Source organism: Pteropus alecto, unplaced genomic scaffold (assembly GCF_000325575.1).
Source record: "Pteropus alecto unplaced genomic scaffold, ASM32557v1 scaffold92, whole genome shotgun sequence".
Classification (NCBI taxonomy): domain Eukaryota; kingdom Metazoa; phylum Chordata; class Mammalia; order Chiroptera; family Pteropodidae; genus Pteropus; species Pteropus alecto.
In genome coordinates this window covers 2998193-3020282 of record NW_006432447.1, presented here as the reverse complement: position 1 = coordinate 3020282, position 22090 = coordinate 2998193, and the positions used below count along the sequence as shown (strand labels likewise).

Here is a 22090-nt window from a genome sequence, read left to right as displayed (position 1 = left end):
GGCTGTCTGGCAGAGGGAGCTGTTCGGGAAGAATGGGGGAGGATTACCAAGGGGCATGAGGAAACTTGGGGTGATGGACATGTTCATTATCTTGATTGTGATGATGGTTATATGGTGTGTACATAGGGTAAAGCTACTTATCAAATTATATGCTTTAAATATGTGCTGTTTATCATATGCCAGTGATACCCAAATAAGGCTGTTTGCTTATTTATTGAAAAAACAAGCCAGCTCCACAGGAAAATCATCGAGGTCAAGGATATGCATATTGTCTTCTCACATTTTCCACAAACCTGTGCCAGGCCTGGGTATGCAGAAGGTGACCAAGAACCATTTGATTTCTTTCATCTCTACAAGATACACCAGCATGTGAGGGAAACTCGCTGAGAAAGGATGTTTACTGGTGCCATTCGGCTGATGGGGAATGATTTACTGAGGTAGCCAAGCTCACAGAGGGTCAGGCAGAATCAGTCTGGTCACTCATTTCTCTCGGCTGGTAGTTCAAGTCAATTCATTTCCATTAGAAATGTTTGCAGCCCTGGTTGGGTTTCATAGGAGACAGAATGAATGCCACACGGCCAGGGAACAAGATGAGATGAGACAAGAATGATGATGATGATGGTGACAATGACAGTAATAGTAATAATACTCTCTGCCACTGGATGGGCACTATGTGCCTGAGTGCTATTTGCTTCTTGTCTGTTAACCCTTGTCCTCATCCTATGTGGAAGCTGTTATCATCTCATCTTAGAGAGGAGGAAACCAAGGTGGTTAGTAGTAAGGGCTCATACGTTAATAAATTGTGGAGTTAGAATTTGAACCCATGTCTATCTAATTTCCAAATCTTACTATTAAACTGCCCCCATTCCCAGGCCATATACCTGTGTGAACACATGCATGTCCATCTGTACAAACACAAGACCACACAAATACACATACGCATGCTTACCATACATATACGTGTGTATACAGTATTTGAACATACATATGTGCATACAAAATGGCCACCCGCACACACACATATACATATGCACACACACATACACATATGCACACACACACACCTCCAAGACTAACGTAAACATATGCTCACACATTTGCATGACACATGCAGCCAAACACACACACATTGCATGTGCACATACACACAGGCACACACACTTAGGGTACCCTAAGAACATGCATTCTGCCCTTTCGGTTCTGGCTTCCCATTAGGAGTGACCAGAACATTCTGCCCAGGCTCCAGGAATCCGCAGGATACTGCAGTCATGAATCTAAAGTGAAATTATGCTCAGGCCCCTGATCTGGGGACAGCATGCAAGTCGGGGCAATCAGATGCATCACGTTTTCTCATGAAAGAAATTTCTGATGGGCTTACTAACCTTTGAAAATACCAGGTCTCAGTCCAAAGGACTTCCTGAGTCCGGATCAAACTGAAAAATAACCTAATAACAGACCACCCGGTTCTGAGCTGATGGGAATTACTTTCAACCCAGGCCAGCATATCCCTCAGACAAAATGTTCCACATACCAAACCTGACAGCAGCCAGCTCGCAGAAGCAGGGGAGCCAAGTGTCGGCTATTATAGATCATATCCACGATGGCTGTGACATGGGGTGATTGCTCTGGGCCTGCATCATTGTGGAGGCATCTGGGATGGCAGGAGCATCTGGAAGGAGCTGGCCTAAGTGCCTTCGACATTTATGTCCCTGTGCTATAGGGCAAAGAATCTGCTTATCATCACAGACGGATGTAGCCTTGGTCTCTGGCAATCATTTTGTTTCAAGTCTTCAGTTTGGGGTTGGATTGTGGTTCAGTAGGTGCTGTCAGAAGAAAAGAGAGTGTCATGTGGAAAATTGGAGATAAACTGATACTCCAGGGTTGGAGGAACTGACTCATCCACCCCCACCATCTCATGGTGGAGGACAGTCTCCCTGTCTACTCTCTTTTTGGGCCACATTCTGGGCTCAGAAGACAGTCGTTTCATTTCTGGAAGTCTCACTATTTTTCCTCATGCCATGAAACACATGTAAACAGAGCTTTTCCACCATAACAGCTGCCAGGGACCCCAGAGGTTATCCTTGTCTCTGTATGGGATACACTGGATGGCCATGGGTCAGACCCTTAACTTTGGAGCCTCATTTTCTGTATGTAGAAGATGGACTATCAGTGCCTGCCCTGTCTACCTCATCAATTTGCCATAAAAGCAACAGGAACTAATGAGAAGATAGTGCGCTCTGAGTCAGAGGGAAGGTGGCAGTGCTGAATCACATCTTTCCACGCCAGAAAATGTTGCTGTTTTCCTCTAAAACGATCAGAAATAGCTTCCTGGCTTCCAGCCAGATCTTGGTTCCTCTTCTGCACTCCTGCAGACTGTCCCACCACTTGGTGGGCTTCTGTCGCTTCAGGTTCTAGCATCACAGCCATGTGCACAGCCCCCAGCAGCAGCTTAGAACTTCTTGCTCCTGTAGCTTCCAACATAACTCTGCCTCTTTTCAGCCAGTGACTTTGCTTTCCATTGCTCAGAGGAAAGAGAGGTGGTGAGGCAGAAAAGTGCTCTGATTGCCTCAAAACTTATCCACACTCCATCCATCTTTAACTCCTTGCCTCCTAGTACAAAAGCCCCTTCCCATCAATGGCTGATGTCCCCACTTAGGGTTTCACTCCCTGCAGCTTCCTTTGGAACCTCTCATTATCACTTGTCCCTTCTCACTTTACTCTTTCTCTTGCTAGTTGTCCCTTCTTAGCACACAAAGAGGTTTTGGCCATAGAATTTGTGTCCGTAGGAACATGTTGGGGGTTTGGATTCTGAACAGGGGCAGGGGAAGAACACTCTAGGTGAGGACAAAAAACGAGGCAAATGTTACTCTTGGGGAAGACTTCAAGACAGATTTTTGAAGGCTATATAGAATTTGCAAGGATGCTGCTGAAGATTGAAAGGATTCTTGGATTGTCCAGACTGTCACCCTTCTCCCTGTCCTGCCTCTCTCCATCCCTCTCCCCGACTTCTATCCCCATACCCTTATCTTGAAGAATTTTTAAAAGCCCAGGAAAAATCCTAGTACCTTTAGGGAAACAATGAAAAGGTTAGACCCTGTAAAATCACTGACAGTTGGGTAATTGAAAGCTCACTAAACTTTTGTTTTACAAATAATAGGACCCATTCTTGCTCTACAGAGCTGGTGATCATTCTCCCAGATTTGACCTGATGAATCTTAGCAGTAGATGCAGCCAGGGTGTCTTAGGACTGTCAATCAGAGGGCCAACTCTTCCCATTCCCCACCCAGGCCAATCAGCTTCTCTTACCAGGAACTTGACCTTGATGGAAAGCATGTAGTTGGAACAATGTCATTCTGAAAGCAGCTTCCTGGAGAAATTTTTCTTGAGTTCTTGTCTCTGGTGACTCTGGAGCTTCTATCCTTCAAGTCCTTCCTGTGGCTTGGCTGCTCAGCTTTCCCTTTAACTCAGACACTCAACATCCATCTCTGTTTCAACATCCATTCAATCACTTCCGTCTGTTTTTAGTCAGGAAAGATTTCTGTTGTTTACAAGAGAATCGTAACTGATAAACACACAACTCTCTAAAACTGTCCCTCTGAAGACCTTTAGAAAGCCACTGACTTGCTGCCACATGACTTTGCACCCCCTTCTGAAACACCAGGAATCGGATCCTGAAAGTACTTTATTTTCAAAGTCGGCGAGATAAGTACTATCATTATACCCATTTTGCAGGTAAGAGACTGAGGCTCTGAAAGATATGAGCATCTCCCTAAGGTTACAGCTGGAACCAGGAATCTTGGTTACTCCACGTAGTGAAACTTAGTGTAGCCGTTAATGAAAGGAAAGTGGGAGGATCTCTGGCCCAGAGAGCACCTTTCTCCATCTCTCTCTTTCTCAGACCTCATAGTCTGTCATCTCTGCTTCTGCTCCTCTTTTATGCCTTGCTCTGCAGACCGGCTTTCTCTGCTCACTCTCAGTGAGCATATTGCTGAAAAAAAGCTGCTCCGAACATGACTCTTGTTATTCACTTGAACTTCTACCACCAACTGTAGTTTCTCTGTTTCTTAGTTTGAAACATTGAGAGAAAATTTGTTTGGTGTCTGGACAGCTGGAGTAGAGTGAAAAATGTCCCCTGCCCCCCAAATATTTACCTCTTTATATGGAAACAGGGTCTTTGGAGAAAGTGGTTAAATTGAGGACTTTAAGATGCGGAGATTAGCCTGGGTTATCCAGGCGGGCCCTAATTGCAACCATCTATGTTTGTATCAGAGCGAAGCGAAGGGAGATTGGGCATAGACAGAAGAGAAAGTGGTATGAAGATGGTACCAGAGATTGGAGTGATACAGCCATAAGCCAGGGAATGCTTGTGGGCACCAGAAGCTGGAAAAGATAAGGAACGATTCTCCCCTAGAGCCTCTGAAGGGAGCAAAGATCTGCTGATAGTGATACTGACTTCAGATTACTGGCATCTAGAACTGTGAGAGAATAAATTCTTATTGTTTTCAGCCACCAAATTTGTTATAAATTGTTACAGTGGCTACAGGGAACTAATACAGCTGTTGATGGACTCATTCCTCCTGCATTAGGTAGCCACTCATTGTCCAATCAGTTCTGTCCAGGGACTTGTTAATAAAAAAACACAGCTACTGACGCCTACCCTCTCAGCAATGGCTATGGGAATAGGTGGCTGATTCTCAGATAAAGGGCATGGCTGGGAGACACTGGCATGCATCCCACCACTCTCCCTGACACCGTATGTCCCATAGGTCTGAGAGGAAGTGCGAGAAGTGCAGGGCAGCAGTCATGCCTGAATGCAGCACCAAGGGGAGGGCTCTCAACTTCCTTACCCAAATAGAGAATGAGTTCATAAACAGTTCTTACTGGGCAGTGGAAGAAAGGTGGTGAGATCAGAAGATGAGCGTACCCGTCCAGCTAATACGAACAGGTGTCTACTTAACACTCGTCTTTAGCCAGGCCGTGAGAAAAGTTCTTAGCACAGGCACTAACCTACATAGTCCAGGGGAGGACAAGACCTGCACCTCCTGGAGAGCTGGGAAGAAAATAACAGGGTCATTTCGTCATTCATCTAGTCATTTATTTGACAAATGTTTGCTGTGCACATAGATGTAACATATATAGTCGTCTTCATGAGGCGAGAAAAGTAAGTACAGATAAATGAGCAAAATAATCACAAATTGAAAAAAAAAGGCTGTGAAAGAAAGGAGAAAATTTCTGAGACAGAATAAATATATGAGTTTATGGGGGATGATGGGCTGGTGGCCATCAGGGCTTAGAATCAGTTGTATTTGGGGGTGAGTGAGGTGTGTGAGAAGTTTTTAAAAAGTCGAATAGGCAGTTGGATTTAAACTTGGGGCTGGGAGAAAAGTTTTGGGCAGGAAACGGAAATTTGTTTAGAGCCCTGGAAACAAAGGAAAGGCCCAGGAGAAAGAGCACATAGGGAAGACGGTTTAAGTTTTGCCTTTGGCTCTATGCATAGAGAAGAATATGAACTTTCTACGCGTGAACAAGCACTTTACAGAAACAATCTAAATAAGGCCCGGAAGTTGGCGTCGCTTCTTTCACTTCCACTCCCTCAACCGGACTACATTTCCCAGAATGCTGTACGAACCGCGCGAGACCGGGAATCGCTCCCAGACGCCTCTGGCGCAAGCGGTCAGGATAATTATGGCGACTTTCAGACCCTCTATGTCGCTGGGGAGCCGCCTGATTGGTTTTCGAGGCACGGAACGGGTCTGTTTCCAGGCCCGAATTCGGCCCCGGCTCAGCGACCTGCTCCAACAGCTTCCCGGATCCTGCGGGGCGGGAATGCCGTGCCGTCGGTTTGGTTCCAAGGCCGGTAAGTGACCTGCCAGAGATCCGCTGGGGCGGTCTCCTGGGAAACCTATGCCTGCTTCTGGCTAGCGAGACCCACGCGGAGCCCCACCCCTACCTCTGCTCCTCCCGCTGCGCGCCCTTAACCCAGTCTCCTGTACCATCAGGGTCTGTCATCGCCGGCGTTTGTTCATTTGTTCATCCAGTTCAACCAATAGTGCCTGAGCTCTGCTCTTTGCAAAGCGCGTGTTAGGTTTAGAGGATGCAGCAAACTAAGACTTACACGGATTTTTGCCTGAGAGGTCTCACGGCCCAGTGGAGAAGTGGCAGTCAGTGTGACCTAGGCTGTGATAGGAGAACGCACGTAAGACTGACGCTCAAACTAGGTTGGAAGGGCAAGGAAGGACTCCTGGAAAATATGACCAAAATCGAGACCTGGTTAACCATGCTAGGGAGAAAACAAGCATTCCAAGTAGAGGAAACAGCATAAACAAGAGTACACAAATGAGACTGAACACAAGTAATTTGGGAACCCATTTTGGAGGTAAGATTGATGAGGGTCGAAAATAATTTTGAATGTAAGAGAAATCATGGTTGCTTATCAAGTTTCTGGCTTGGGCAGTTGAGTGGAGAATAGTTCTATTTATACCAAGACAGAGAAGATTAATTGTAGGAACAGTTTTTTAGGGGGGAGGGAGAGGAGGAGAGGTGAGGGAGAAAAGGCAGAAGAGATGGGAAGGAAAGCAGAGTAAAACAGCTGTTTTGGAGACATTAAATTTGAGGTTCCCTTTGAGATTCAAGTGGAGGTGTCCAATATGCACACGTGGTCACTGAATGGTAACAGGCTGAGGAAGAAATTGAGAGAGGAGTGCTGAGCACCTATTTTGTGCGGGGCACTGTAAGAGACCCTGAGTGCCAGGGATGAGTACAAGAAAGGGTAATTAATGGTCTTGGGAGGGCACATTGTCTAGCCGGGGACAGAGTGAAGTAAGCAGACCACCTTAGCTTTTTTTCCCTAAATAATGTGAGTCATTGGTGAGTTTTAAGCACAAGGGTGACGTTGATTACATTAAAAAAAAATTTTTTTTTTTTTTAGATTATTTTTCAGTTTTATTGAGATACAGTTGACATTTAACAGCATAATGATTTATATATATACACACATATATATGATGAAATTATTACCATGACAAATTAGGTAACATCCATCCTCATATAGATACAAAAAAAGAGAAATTTTTAAAATTTACACTAATAACTTCCATATAAACCATATAGCAATATTAACTATAGTCATGTTGCATATTGCATCCTTAGTACTTATTTATAACTGGAAGTTTGTGCCTTTGGCCACCTTCATTCAGTTCCCTCCCCCACTCTGGTAAGTACAAGTATGTTCTCTTTTTTTACGTATTTGGTTTGTTGTTTTTAGATACCACATATAAATAATACAGTATTTGGGTTCGTTTGACTTATTTCACTTAGTATTATGCCTTTAGAGTCCATCCATGTTGCAAACAGCAAGATTTCCTCTTTTTTATGGCTGAATAACATTCTATTACAAATATACCACACCTTCTTTATCCATTCATCCATCAATGGACACTAAAGTTGTTCTCATATCCTGGCTATTGTAAATAATACTGTTATGAACATGGGGGTGCAGATTTCTCTTTGACATAGTGTTTGTTTCCTTCATATACATATATTCCCAGAGGAAGAATTTCTGGATCATATGGTAGTTCTGTTTTTAATTTTTTGAGGAGTTTCCATACTGCTTTGCATAGTGGCTGTACCAGTTTACAGTCACCAGCAGTGCACCAGCGTTCTTTTTTCTCTACATCCTTGCCAGCATTTGTTAATCTGTCTTTTTGGTACTACTAACCATTCTGACAACTCAGTGTTCCCCTATAAATCTCTGGTGTCCTCTGAGCTTCCTGGGATTGTATATCTATTTCCTTTACCAGGTGAGGGAAATTTTCCATCATTATTTCTTCAAATAGCTCTTCAACGTTTTGTTTTCCTTTAGGTACCCCTATGACACAGATATTTTTACATTTAATTGTGTCCCATAGGCTCCTTAAATTATTGTTATAGTCTTGGCTTCTTTTTTCTTGCCATTTTGATTGAGTGTCCTTGGCTTCCCCATCTTCTATATCGGTGGTTCAATCCTCTTCTTTATCCACTTCATTGATTCCATCTGATATTCTCTTCATCTCAGATAATGTGTTCTTCATTTCTGACTGGTTCCCTTTTTTACAATTTCCGTTTTATGTTTTATCTCTTTGTTAAAGTTCTCATTGAGTTCACCTACACTTCCTCTAAGTTCATTGAGCATCTTTATAACCAGTGTTTTGAACTCTGCATCTTTTAGATTGCTTGACCCCATTATTCCTGGATCTCTGTTCTGTTCTCTCATATGGTATCTGCTTTTTTGGCTGCCTTTCTGTGTCTGTTTCCCATTTTGGCTGCCTTTCTGTGTCTGTTTCTATGTACTAAGCAAAGCTCCTAAGTCTCCCAATCTTGTTATCACGGCTTTGTGTAGGAGGTGTCCAGTCCTAAGAAGGGTTCAGCTGCAGGCCAAGTTTAGCTCCAGCCTGTGTTCCTCTGGGGCCACATGTTAAGATTAAGCAAGCAATCCACAGATGTGCTTAGAGTTGCCTCAAGAAACCACACCAGAAACCGAGGCCAGCTGCCACCAGTGTGAATCTTGGCACTGCCCCGCAAGGAGCACCTGACTCGCCTAGGACACACCTGGATGTGGCTTGAGTAGGGCCATGAGTTGGGGGAGGTGGAGTTTCAGGGGATCCTCTGGGCGGAGTGACCTCTGTTATCCAGTTTGATGAGACTCAGCTATAGTGGCGTTGAATCCCCACCCTGGGAGGGGTGGAGGGCTCAACAGAGGAACAATGGATACCCCAGCACTTCTGCCCAGGAGAGAGCCTTGCCTCCAGCTCTCACTCTGACAACTCAGTGTCCCCCTATAAATCTCTGGTGTCCTCCATGCAGCTGACCCGGTGCTGGTGCTCAGAGTGAGCAGGTTTGTCACTGCGAAAGTCCGCTCGCTGACATGGCCCCTTTAAGAGGCATCTGCACCTGCCACAGCCTCTGTCTCACTCAGCCCCTCGGGACCGGGCAGCCTCAATTCTTCGCCCCCTCCTACCTTCTAGTTGCAGGTTGATTAATTATTTTTCTCCCTAATTGTTGTGCTTCTGTTCATCTAGGTCCAAGGCAACTTTCTTTGCTGTATGCTCTGTGTTTCTGTCACAACTTTGATTTGGTTGCAAGTGAGACGAACACAGCCTCTGTCACATGCACCATTTTTTTCCCATCTCCGTATGCGCAGAAGTGTTTTAGTTTGATTTTTTAGTTTGATTGCCAAGACCACTGTCAGGATGCTTTTCCTGTACATTTTCTTCTAGGAGTTTTATGGTTTCTGGTCTTACATTTAAGTCTTTAATCTATTTCGAGTTAATTTTTGTGAGTGGTGTAAGATAGAGGTCTAGTTTCAGTCTTTTACATGTGAATATTCTTTTTCCCAACACCACTTACTGAAGAGGTAGTGTTTTTTTAATTTCATATTCTTACCTCCCTTGTCAAATATTAGTTGACCGTATATGGGTGGGTTTATTTTGGGACTCACAGTTCTCCATTTGTCTGTGTGTCTGTTTTTATGCCAGTAACATACTGTTTTGATTACTATAGCTTTATAGTGTAGCTCGAAATAGGAAGTGTGAGGCCTCCTGCTTTGTTCTTCTTTCTCAGGATTGCTTTGGCTATTCAGGATTTTTTTTGTGGTTCTATATACATTTTAGGATTATTTTTTCTATTGCATTGACTCTATAGATGGCTTTGGGTAGATGGACATTTTAACAATACCAATTCTTTCAATCCATGAACTCAGGAGACCTTTCCATTTATTTGTGTCTTTGATTTTGTCAGTGTTTTGTAGTTTTCAGGATAGAGATCATTCACCTCCTTGATAGTTTATTGTTTTTGATGCTGTTATAAATGGAATCTTTATTTCTTTTTCAAAAAGTTTATTGTTAGTGTATAGAAACATTACTGATTTTTTAACGTTTATTTTGTATCCTGCAACTTTACTGAATTGTTTGACTAGATGTAACATTTTTTGGTGGAGTTTTCAAGATTTTATCTATATAAAATCATGTCATATGCAAATAGAGACAGTTTTACTTCTTCCTTTCCAACCTGATGGCTTTTTCTTTTCTTCCCTAATTGCTCTGAACTTTTAGTACTATGTTGAGTAGGAGTGGTGAGAGTGGGTACCCCTTTCTTGTTCCTAATCTTAAAGGAAAGGCTTCAACCTTCCATCATTAAGTATGATGATAGCTGTGGGTTTGTCATATATGGCCTTTATTATGTTGAAGTATGTTCCTTCTATACCAAATTTGTTAATTTTTTTAGTGAATGGATGTTGAATTTTGTCCACTGCTTTCTCTGCATCTATTCAAGTGATCATATGATTTTTTTCTTTCATTCTATGAATGTGATGTATCACATCAATTATGTTGAACCATCCTTGCATCCCAAGAATAATACCCACTTGATCATGGTGAATGATCTTATAATGTGCTACTGAATTCAGTTTGCTAATATTTTACTGAGAATCAGATATTGCCCTGTAGTTTTCTTTTCTGTTGGTGTCTTTTTGGCTTTGGTATCAGGTTAATGCTGGCCTTATAAAATGAGTTAGGGAGTGTTTCCTCCTTGCTGATTTTTGGAAAGAATTTGAAAAGGATTGGTGTTAATGCTTTAAAAGTTTGGTAAAATTCACATGTAAAGCCATCTGGTCCTGGACTTTTCTTCATTGGGAGATTTTTGATTACTTATTCAAACTCCTGACTAGTAATTGGTCTATTCTGATTTTCTGTTTCTTCCTGATTTAGTCTTGGTAGGTCGTATGTTTCTAAGAATTTTTCCATTTCTTTTAGATTGGCCAATTTTTTGGCATATAGTTGTTCATAGAAGCCTCATGATCCTTTGTATTTCTGTGGTATCAGTTGTAATGTCTCCTTTTTCATTTATAATTTTGTTGATTTGGGTTCTCTCTTTTCCTGGTTAGTCTAGCTAAAGGTTTGTCAATTTTGTTAATCTTTCCAAAGAACCAACTCTTTTTTTTGTTAATTATCTCTTCTATTGTTTAGATTATGTTTTTAAGAGATTATTCTGGTGGTCTGTGGAGAATGGTTTAAAGTGGAGTCAGAATGGGGTCAGGGAGGCTGGTTAGGAGGCTAAGGCAATATATAAGGATGGCTTTGATTAGGGTAGTGGAAGTGGAGGATTTAAGAAAGATGAGGTAAAACTGCCTGTTTGGTGTCAGTGTTCTCTTTTGTAAAATGAGGATAATCATAGCATTTATGGGGTTGTTGTGAGGATTAAATGTGTTAAGGATGTACTTAGCTTGGTAAGTCCTGGCACATGGTAAATATCTAACAAATGTTAGCTGTTATTACCATTATTACTGCTGCTGTTGGCTAGATGTGGAGGGTAAAGGAGAAGTCAAGGAGTAAGGTGTCCGGCCCACATGACCTATTGGATGGTGCTAAGATAAGGAATAGTAGGAAAAGCAGGTGTGAGGCAGGAGAAAGTTGATGGGGTCCGCTTTGGCAATGTTGAAGTGCATGTGAGATGTCCATTGGGTATTTGGATGGAAGATGATCTTGGCTGGAGATTCAGATTCGAGAGTTTCCAGCATATGGAATTAAAGTTATAGGAGACTAGGTGATCATCTATCGAGAATGTGAGAAGGGAGAAAAGAAGAATATAGGTCAGAATCCTGAGGGTCCCCAGCATTTACAGAACTAGCAGAGGAAGAGGTGGCTGGGAAGGAATGGCTTTTTTCCCTAACAGAAATGGAAATGGAGGTTAGGCAAACTGCGTGAGGCAGAGCTGAGATCTGGGTTTCCTGTCCTATTGAAAGCTTTTCCATGATACTCCATGGCCTCTTCGGTATCATGTCCAGTGATCCAGGCCTCTTTTTCCTAGCTGTAAACCCTCAGCCTAGAATGTCCTTCCCTTTTTTCTCTACCCTCTTTAGGTTCTGGGAAGCCATATTTGACCCTATCATACCCTACCATGCTCCCAGGCTATGTTTAGTTCCTTCTTTTATAGTCACCCACCCCCACCCCCACCACCCCCATGCCACCCTTGTGTGTAGTACTTATACTGAGGAGCACCATGATAGATTGGAATTGATTTAGGCTCTAGAATCAGATAAACCTTCATTTAAATCCTGGCTCTGTCACTTAATAGTTAGGTCTTTAGGCAGGCTCCAGTATCCTCATTTATAAAATTGGGATATCAATACTTATTTTGTGGGTTGTAAGCATTCTTGAAAAATGTATGTAATGCTGGCATATAGGAGACAACTCTGTAAATGATAGCAACTATTACTATTAATTTTGTTACATTAATTTTTTCTTGTTGCTTCCTCCACTTGGAATTCCTTTTTGGCAGAAACTGTGTCTTCATCATGAATGTTCAGTAAATTTTAAATGAAAGCATGAATGACTCTCATAGATATTAGCATTATGCATATTGAGGTAGACATTGTATTAATCACTTATTTTTAACTTTTCTATTTAGAAGTTTTGTTGGCTTGTCATTTTTACCATCTTCTTATTTATTAAAATCTATTTTAACAGAATCTGGTAGCTCAGAGATCAAGAAACCTACATTTATGGATGAGGAAGTCCAAAACATACTCATCAAAATGACAGGCTTGAATTTGCAGAAGGTTTTTAAGCCAGCTATACAAGAACTGAAGCCACCAACCTATAAGCTAATGACCCAGGCACAGCTGGAAGAGGTATGAGAATGAAAGAATATTGGTAGAATACCTTTCTGTAAAGGGTTAAAGAACATTTCCACAGGCCCCTCTAGAAGCCGATGTTTGCTCTTCCACAGGCAGTAAAGAGGGAGATCCAGCCACAGAACTGAGAAAAGAAATGTGAGCAGGCAAGCAGAGAGGAGCAGGGAGCATGGCCAAAATTAGTCAGACTGGGACACGTAGGTCAGGTCTGGGTGTCCAAGCAGAGCCTCCGCTGCTCCACACCCAGCTTGAGCAGCCTTCCTTTGGCCTGCTTCAGCTTCCTTCCTGGAGAAACAATACTTGTGAGCTGCTTTGAGGCTGAAACTTTGGGGAGATTATGAGATCCTTCTGAACAGCATCCTACTCCAAGCACCAGTATCTTCCTAGAGTCACTGGGTATTCAGTGCTTTGTGGAAAATGCTTTGATGTATATATATGTGAAGCTTTACTGCTTTCTTTCTAATTCAAAAGTAATTTATAATCATAGCAAAAAATTCAAATATCCAATAGTATATCACATAAAGAGTGAAAGGTCCCCTTTCACCTCTCAGATAACCACTGTTAAATGGTATGGCATGGAGCAGTGCGGTCAGTGGTTAAGAACATAGACTCTAATTGAGTTGTCTGGGTTCAGATCTCTGTTGCTACTTCCTAGCAATTTACTTAACATTTGTGTGCCTCTGTTTTTTCTCCCATAAAATAATAGCATCTAGCTCATAAGGTAGTTATGGGCTAAATACATTCAGAGTATTTGAACAATATCTGGCACATAGCAGTCACCCAATAAATGAAATCCTTTATTCTGTTTCAAGGAGCTTTTGTAGACTGGATGTGTCTCAGAGCATTTCTTGGCTGTTTTGAGAATGGTTGAGCCTGTACCTGTTGCTCTCATTCATACCACAAGGCAAAGGCCGGAGCCCAGGAGCCCAAGTCTGGCTTTTCACTCACTAATTCATGGCTATGGCTTCTCTTTGCAGTCTTTAGGATTTCTGATTAGTATCTGCTTTTGTCAGATGATCCTTTGGTCTATAACACTCTGGCTTTCCTTAAGAAATGTTTTGTTTCCCTAGGCTACAAGACAGGCAGTTGAGGCAGCTAAAATACGATTAAAAATGCCACCGGTTCTTGAAGAGCGAGTGCCAATAAATGATGTGCTAGCTGAAGATAAGATTTTGGAAGGAACAGAAACAGCCAAATATGTGTTTACTGATATAACATATAGCATACCACACCGGGTGAGTATATGTCTAATTGCAAAATGATCTTTGTTTGAAATACTATGTGGAGATGGGACTGAGGGATGAGAGTCAACATCCTGTGACCAGGTGTCTGAATCTTCCCAATCAGAATTTCTGTGTTTGGATGACACCCTTCTGGAAGATACAGCTTAAAGAGAAAGAGAAATGCAGACCAGCCCCACATCACGTTACCATTTTCTCCTGCAGATTATGGACACAGTATATTCCAGACTGGCTACAAAGCAAAAAGTATGCTAAGACAGATCAAAGGATGTACAGACAGAAATGTAACCCCAAACCACAAGTAGGCAAAAATCTTCAAGGCAATGGGAGAAGGGAGAGTCTTTCTGCCTAAGCTAGAATGACTTCCTTAGCTGATGCTCTTTGAGAAGATAGTGTTTCTTTCCTGTAATTTTTGATGATGCCAAAAACTCAGACTTCCCAAAAGATGTTCACTTTTCAGAATTTGCATTATGAATGGCAAATTTCCCCAGATAATTTTCGGACAGCACCACTTCTGTTGTAGTTTTTATTCTCTAGCTCCTCTTCCCTCCATTATTGGTTCCAAAGGAGCACTGGTACTTATAAAATATATCAGTTTCGTGTTGCAGCCTTTTCAAGTAGAGTAAAAAGAGAGCAATTTACAGTTTAGCCCACAAAATGCAGTAGAATATTACATAATGCTAGAACTGGGAAAAGAGCCACCCTGTATTAGTCTTTTTATCATAGATGATTATGGTTAGAAGATTCGATGTGAGCAGTGTACATGTCTGTACATCAACCACCTATATATCTGATGTATACACATCACATAGTTTCATTTTAGTTAGGATTTTTGCTTTGGGGTGCTTTAATATGTGTTTGCAGTGCTTTGAAAGCTAGTTTGTGGGAGCATTCTACAACCTGAAAGGGAAAAATGAAGTTGGAATTCAAATTACCAAAACGATTGCGTTATTTTGAGGAACGATTGTGTTATTTTGGCATCTCCTATTTTTTTTCTTTTGTAGTGCTTGATGAAAGTTTTAATTCTGTTATCCTCAAAACGTATTCACTTTTACATTTCTGAAAAGTTAAAAGTCAGTACCATCTGGTTAATCAGTTGTATATCAATTATCTGCTATGTGCAAAGCTCTGTTGTCACTCTGAGTGTTGCAAAAAATTATAATGCATAGTTTCTGCCATTTTCTAGTTCTGTAATAATGTTAAATATCTGAGAGGTGTTAAGAATCTTACACATGATAAATTGCCAGTTGAGTGGTACAAAGAGTGGGTGGGATTCAGAGGAGGAAGTGACCCCATGGCCTGGGATTTGGCAGTTGGAAGAATGAAGAGACCAAAGCAGATGGGTCACTCAGTCTTTCTGACACATTTATGTTTCATGCCAGTATGAGGAATCATAGAAGTGTGGAATTAAGACTGTACATTCTTGAATTTGTTCCTTATTTCCCCAGGACTTTAAATGTAGATCACAAAGTAGTAAAGACTATTTAGGGGAGACTGGCATGTTTCAGTTAAAAAAGGTTTTATAGCTCTTCTTTCCTCTGAAATGCATTTAGATGAGTCTCAGATCAGCTTTTTTTAGTTGAACCATTTTATGTATTGAACCCACTTTAAGACCATAGTTGGCACTTAGTAAATACTTTTATTTCAGATTTTTGAGTGTCAGAGGCACAGCAGTGATTAGTGGAGGAAGTATCTTTGAGATTTAAAATTATAATTTAAATCATACATATGATTGCATTTGCGTTTCCCAGTTGTACTTTATATTGTTGATTGCAAATTATTCTTATAATGGTGTTTAATGGGATACTGGAACTAAAAATAAGTCCTCACAAACTCATCCTTGATTATGTTTTCTATTTTAGGAGCGTTTTATTGTCGTCAGAGAACCAAGTGGCACACTACGCAAAGCCTCTTGGGAAGAACGGGACCGGATGATACAAGTTTATTTCCCAAAAGAAGGTCGGAGAACTTTAACACCAATAATTTTCAAGGCAGAAAATCTTCAGGTAAGGTGACTTGGTTTTATAGAATCAGTAGTGATGGTTTCTTTGTTGAAACAGTTGGCTCTGGTCCTGCAGGCATTTTGCTTTGATAAACACAGATAGAAATTTCTAATAACTAGGTTATCTATCTCGTAGCTGGGATTTGAATTCATGTGTGACCGTTACAAAGCCAGTGTTATATCTGCATACCTCTTGATGGGCGCAGATGTGCCTTTCATGTAGATGGACAGGCCTGTATGTAGATGGGCAGGTTTGTCATGGTGTCAGGACAGGTCTAATTCCAACTCTGCTGTGTGGTTTTAGACCCTGTACAGCCAGGACCGGCATGTTGATGTTCTCAACCTTTGCGTTGCCCAGTTTGAGCCAGATTCTGCTGAATATATCAAAGTGAGTATATTTTATAATTTCTAAAGTATGATTAAGATTTTTTAATGTAGCACAATAAGGTAGGTTATAAGCTTTGATACAGGGGGCAGAGAAGGGAAATAACCTGAATACCTGTTGAGGACCTGTATACTAGATAGATATTTTATGCTCACAATAACCCTTGAGTTATGGATGAGAGAATTTAAGCTTGGAGAGTTGAGTCGCTTGCTGAAAGCTGCACCGCTAATAAGTGGTAGAGTTAGTACCCTAATTTGATGGCAAAGCCTGTTCTTTTTTTCAATTTACCATACAGGAACAAAGTTACTTACTAAAATTTACCAAAATGCAGCATGTGTCTTACAATTCAATTTAATAAGTAATCATGTAGTAATTTCTGTGTGTAAGGGAGTATTGTGGATAGTATAGGTGATCATATGACTAGGACAGGGTGTGCTGTCTCAAAGCTTGCTGTCCAGAAATGATTGTGGTGAAGGGTACTATATAAGTATACAGATAATTATCACCTTTAGGTCCATATATTAGGTACTAAGAAGTTACCAGGTGCTCTCAGGAAAGGCTTTGTAGGGATCTTAAGAGTTCTAAAAGGTCAGGGAAAGTTGTGGCAGATGGAATTGGGTGAAGAGAGGTATTTCAGGTAGAATGGATAGTTTGAACAGACAGGACACACAACAAAGTATGCTTGAGAAATGGCCAGTCACCTGGTTTGCTTTTATATGCAATGTATATATAGGGGGTGGTTTGGGATTATACTAGAAGGGTAGATAGGGCCCTATCACAGGTGACCTCAGATGATAGGCTGAAGAATCTGGACTTAAATAAGCAGGCCTTTGAGTCTTTGAACACTACCCTCCCTCATCAGAGTCCTCATTTAAGAAGATCAATTTGGTTGGAGAACTAAAAGAACATTAGTTAATGAAATGGAATGGAGTAGTCGGTGGCATAGGGTAGTTGATGAAATAGAGGGAATGGGGAGGAGTGAAAGAATATTCTTGATTCCCCCCTCAAGTACCAAGAAATGGTGGTCCATTATTTTCAGTGGTCTGTATATGATAGGTGTTTGGCTGCTGAAAAGTAATTGATCTGGCTGTATTTGGTAAACTTTTTCCAGGCTGCCATATGCTTCTACAGTAGAGGGTTGGTCTCAATCATACCTACTGGTTAATGATAGTGGAGGAAGGTATAAGTAGATCTGGTTTTACTGACACTTTCTTGGACAGCACTCATGCAAGTAAATGTTTATCGGATAATGCCGCTTACTTTTTGTGTATTTGAAAAATTGCATTTTATGTGGATAGGTTCATCATCAGACCTATGAAGATATAGATAAACATGGAAAATATGACCTTTTACGTTCAACAAGACACTTTGGTGGAATGGCTTGGTATTTTGTAAATAAGAAAATGATAGATGGCTTACTGATTGACCAAATTCAGAGAGATTTGTAAGTATGATCTTTGTAATCATTATTATTACTTTAAGTCTGTATTTAAGCTATGTTATTTTTCCATTGATTACAGTGTACTGTCCAGTGATAGCTTTTATTTACCTAAGTTTATTTATGCATTGTTCTTTCAGCATAACCCAGTTTTCTCAGTCTTTGCTTTTGTGATGTGTGAGCAGAACTAGATTCTTTGAAAGGGTACGTGGCTTTGGCTCTGTATGGTATACCCAGGGTATTGACTTATCCCAGGCCTTGCCAGTGCTTCTGGGTATCAGTGAACCTTCCCGATATTCAAAGGGGATTAAATAGGAAATGTAAAGAAGTTGACGTAGCTCGGGGTGGGGATGGGGTGCTTGTTTTCTGGTAGGACTATTTCTAGGGTATTTTAGTAAAAGTCATCATTTATGAAAATATTCTTGTTTCTGATATTCCTTTTTGCAAGATTTTAAGGCATTGTGAAAAGGTTAGTTTTTTTCAAACTTGCATGAAACACAGAATGTCTGTTGTATTTTAGCATGCAGGCTGGTATGCTCCCAGCCCTTTAGCAGAAATAGTGTACTTTACAACTTGTGATAAAACTGAAAATTGTTTTTGAGTATCTTTTTATTAATCGGGTTAGAAAGGCCAAAATGACAAGGGAAAAAAACCAGCATGGTTGTAATAAGAAAGTCAACTTACTACAGAAAGCCCTTGCTTGACTCAGAAGCGTGAACTACAAGGGAGTTTTGTGATTATTGCCACCTTCAGACTGTAAATTTTGACTTGAGTATCCACCATATAATCTGAACCATTCTACAAAGGCAAGGCATTTGTAACTAGAAGGTCCCATGGGCATTGTTGAAGTACAGCCCAAGTTTGGAAACAGCATCATTTCTCATAGAAGCAGCATTCCTATTGGTAGGTGATTTCCAGCCCGCCCACTTCAGTAGCATGTAGTGTAACCCAATTCAGAGGGCAGAAAAATACCTTCATCCCACATAAGCAGGGGGCTGGCTGGTGGTCATGAGGATGCTCGAAAGTGACTTGCTTTTAGGTGCATTAGCATTGACATCACCTGTGAATGAATTTTCTTCATTTCTCAAATGCAGTCAATCTGAAATTATTTTACTGTAAAAATTAATTTTTGAGGGGTAAGAAATTAGAGGAACACAGAAATGTATAACTTTGAAAGTTAAAGTTCTTTATTGAGGTATACTAATATGTAATAATATAGTAATATTCAGTGGCATGTAAGCTTTACATCTGAAGCAGTTTATTTGCATACTGGGGGGTGGGGGCGGGAATTTCAGTTAACTGAGTTAACCTTTCCTGCTCTGCTGAAGTAAAACTGTTCCTGCAATTGTGAACTGGACTGCTTGCTGCAAATCCCACGTTAGACACGAGAGGGTGCACGTCCTCACTGGAGCCCAGGCCGGAATTGGGATTCTACAAACATTTCAGACTCAAATCCCACTGATGGTTTTGAATTGAGTCTTTTAAAATCTTTTGAAAATGTAAATTTATTTGCTCTTAATTTCAAGTGTGGGCTGGAAGTGAAGCTAAATTGTTGAGACTTAGGGAATATACTTTAGCGTGAATGTAATGAAGCCCTAAACGTGATTCCGATATACAGAAACACAATTAAGCTCTTTATGGGGCCACATGCCTAAGCTCTAAAGGAATCTTATCTTTTATTTGAGAAGATATTTTGTTGCCACATTGATTGGACTCTGTTAGATTATAACAAGCACAAGAGATTTACAAGGAACATTTTTGAATTTTTTTCCCCCTAGAATGTTTTACCATATTGGGTCTGGTTTTTCTGTTCCCCCAAGGGATGACCTTTAGGACAGATAGGCCTTGGGATAAACCCAGAACATTCTCTAAAGTCACCATGGCTTGAGAAATTCTTTACCTACTCCCACGTCACCCCACTCTTTATCCCCTAGCTTAGGTAATAGAAAATTACAGAACATCTAAGAGCGATAGCTGAATAAAGGTGTCCTCACTCCTCCACCTGACAACTAGAAGTTGGTAGCTTACTAAGTGTATACAGCAGAACCTCAAAAGCACAGCATTTTAGAAGGGTTATTTTAAAATATTCCCTCAGCTTTGAGGTGGAAAATGGTAAGGAAGTGTTGACTACATGAGAAGATAGTGATTAGTGGCTTGGGGAAGGGTGGGGAAGTTTTAATGTTGATTAAAATTGTAGGTTTCTAAAAATGTTTAAGTACAAACCAAAATTGAATTCTTATTCTGGCTTCATCATAGATAGTTGTGACACTAAAATTTGATTGCTGAAGTATAACCTGGCTTTCCTTCTTTCTGATGTTTGTAATTTCAAATTTGCTTCACTAAGATACTAATTTTTACAAATGGGTTCTGGTGAATAGACAGGTGGCCTGGAAGTCTTTCCTTGGACTCCTAGGAAGCTTCTTGTAGGGGCATGTATCCACTAGGCTTGATGAAGATTTGTTAGATGTCACTGCTAATACTTTAAAGGCAAGTGGCTTTGAACATACCCATGACCACTGGCCTCTGGCTTATGTAAGATGAAGGTATATTCCTGCCCTCTGAGTTGGATGACATTATTATTTGCTGGTGAGGTGGGCTGACCTGGAAATCACCTACCATTAGGAATGCTGTTTCTATGAGAAATGATGCTGTTTAAAAAATATAGCCATTTTTAGAATATATTCACTTTCATGAATTGAGCACTGCCTGTAGTGACTCCTGCCCTACCTACAACAGAGTTGGTATAAAGCCTAAATTAACCGTCTACCTGAAAATACATTTGAAAATATAAAACTGAAGACTTTAAAAAATTTTTTTCTGGCCCAAGGAAAGTTCAAAATGTAATTTAGTTTTAAGTTGGCACACCTTTTTGTAGGACTGTGAAGCAAATGAAGAGAATAGTAAACTCTTAACAGTAAACTCTTTCACTCTATAGAGTGGATGATGCCACCAGCTTGGTCCAGCTATATCACATCCTCCATCCAGATGGCCAGTCAGCTCAAGAGGCCAAGGAGCAGGCTGCTGAGGGATTACATTTAATTAAGGTAAAGGGACTTTTCCCACATTGGCTGTTGTGTGGTGATAACTGAGTTAAGAATTCTGAAGTGGGTCATATTTAATGGTACCTAAACAGATTTGTAGTCTTGAAACAGTGATTAGAGCCCCCTTATTTCTTCATCCTGGACAGTATAAAGAGATGCAGTGTGATGGAGGTAAGGGAGATGCAGCTGCAGCCCAAGAAGGTCAGATAGTGGGACAGCAGCCCTCTTGTTCTTTGGAGTACTGGCATCTGAGGTGATCAAGTCACCTGCACGTGTCACCAGTGCAGCTTCCTGTCCTTCAGTGTGGTCTCATCTTTGGTGTCCAGAAGGGGGGAGGGTGGTGCTTATATATTACCAAGCCTTAGTTGCATTGTTTTGAACTGCATAGCTCTCAAAACCATGGGCTCACACAGATATCTCTGTAAATGTTGAGAGGAGAGATGATTTTCAGGAAGAGGAGATCATTGTATACTTCTCTTCTACTGCTCAGAACAGATGTGGTTTTCTGGATTTATATATCTGCAAGGCAGTTATAAAGCTTTCTAAGGTTAAAAATGACAGTGATAACACCCTTGGAGGAGTAGAGAGAAACTATAGTGCTAATACCGATTTTCCATAAGCCAGATAAAGCAAAATGCTTTTGGAGAAAATATTCTTTAAGGTATAAAATTAGTTTGCTAACTCTCATCTTCTGGATTTCTCTTGAACCTAGTGGTTTTCTCATTTTGATCTAGCAGGAGGTGCGAGTGTTAGGGATTAGTATTGCATGAACTATACTGGATGCTGTTCTTGTCCCTATAGTATGCTTATTGCTTTATAATCAGAAAACTATTGAAATTTGGAAGACTTTTCAATTGGTACTTTTCTTTGCTACTACAGAAATGTTAATATCTCAAAACTAAAAACTTTATAAACAGTATATATTCTATTGCTTTAAAAAAATTTTTTTTTCAAATTTAAACAGGTCTTTGCAAAAACAGAAGCACAGAAGGGAGCATATATAGAGTTAACACTGCAAGCATATCAAGAAGCATTTATTAGCCATTCTGCAACTTCCTGAAAAAATTTTTTAAATAAATTTCATTTTACGAAATGCTAACTAGCTTTCTCTGTTTGTTTAAAAATGTCAAAATTAAAAGGTACTGATTTGGAGTTCCCTATAAAAGTTTTTAAAGTTCCAAATAGTACCCCTAACAGAAATATATAAAAAAAAAAACACTTATTACCCCACCCACTTTCCCAGGCTACAAGGAGATAATTGAGAAGTGTTATCTGAGTGTCTGGATATTAATTTCTCTAATCACATTAGGTAAATG

The 22090-nt window shown here is 40.6% G+C and overlaps 1 protein-coding gene across 1 annotated transcript; it reads left to right on the top strand.

The window, feature by feature from the left end:
- The first annotated feature begins 5652 nt into the window (after positions 1-5652).
- On the top strand, positions 5653-21873 carry MRPS22 (mitochondrial ribosomal protein S22). The gene is made up of 8 exons (XM_006907194.3): positions 5653-5857; positions 12501-12664; positions 13738-13902; positions 15771-15914; positions 16215-16298; positions 17594-17739; positions 20669-20777; positions 21739-21873. Exons 1-8 carry the CDS (start codon positions 5686-5688, stop codon positions 21832-21834), a joined length of 1080 nt encoding a protein of 359 aa, XP_006907256.1. The 5' UTR covers positions 5653-5685; the 3' UTR covers positions 21835-21873.
- The last annotated feature ends 217 nt before the right edge of the window (positions 21874-22090 follow it).

Excerpts from the sequence above, each read along its gene's own strand:
- MRPS22 (XM_006907194.3), top strand. The coding sequence starts at position 5,686 with ATGGCGACTTTCAGACCCTCTATGTCGCTGGGGAGCCGCCTGATTGGT. Across the intron at positions 5,858-12,500 it reads TCGGTTTGGTTCCAAGGCCG|AATCTGGTAGCTCAGAGATC; the intron begins GTAAGTGACCTG and ends CTATTTTAACAG. Across the intron at positions 16,299-17,593 it reads ATTCTGCTGAATATATCAAA|GTTCATCATCAGACCTATGA; the intron begins GTGAGTATATTT and ends TTATGTGGATAG.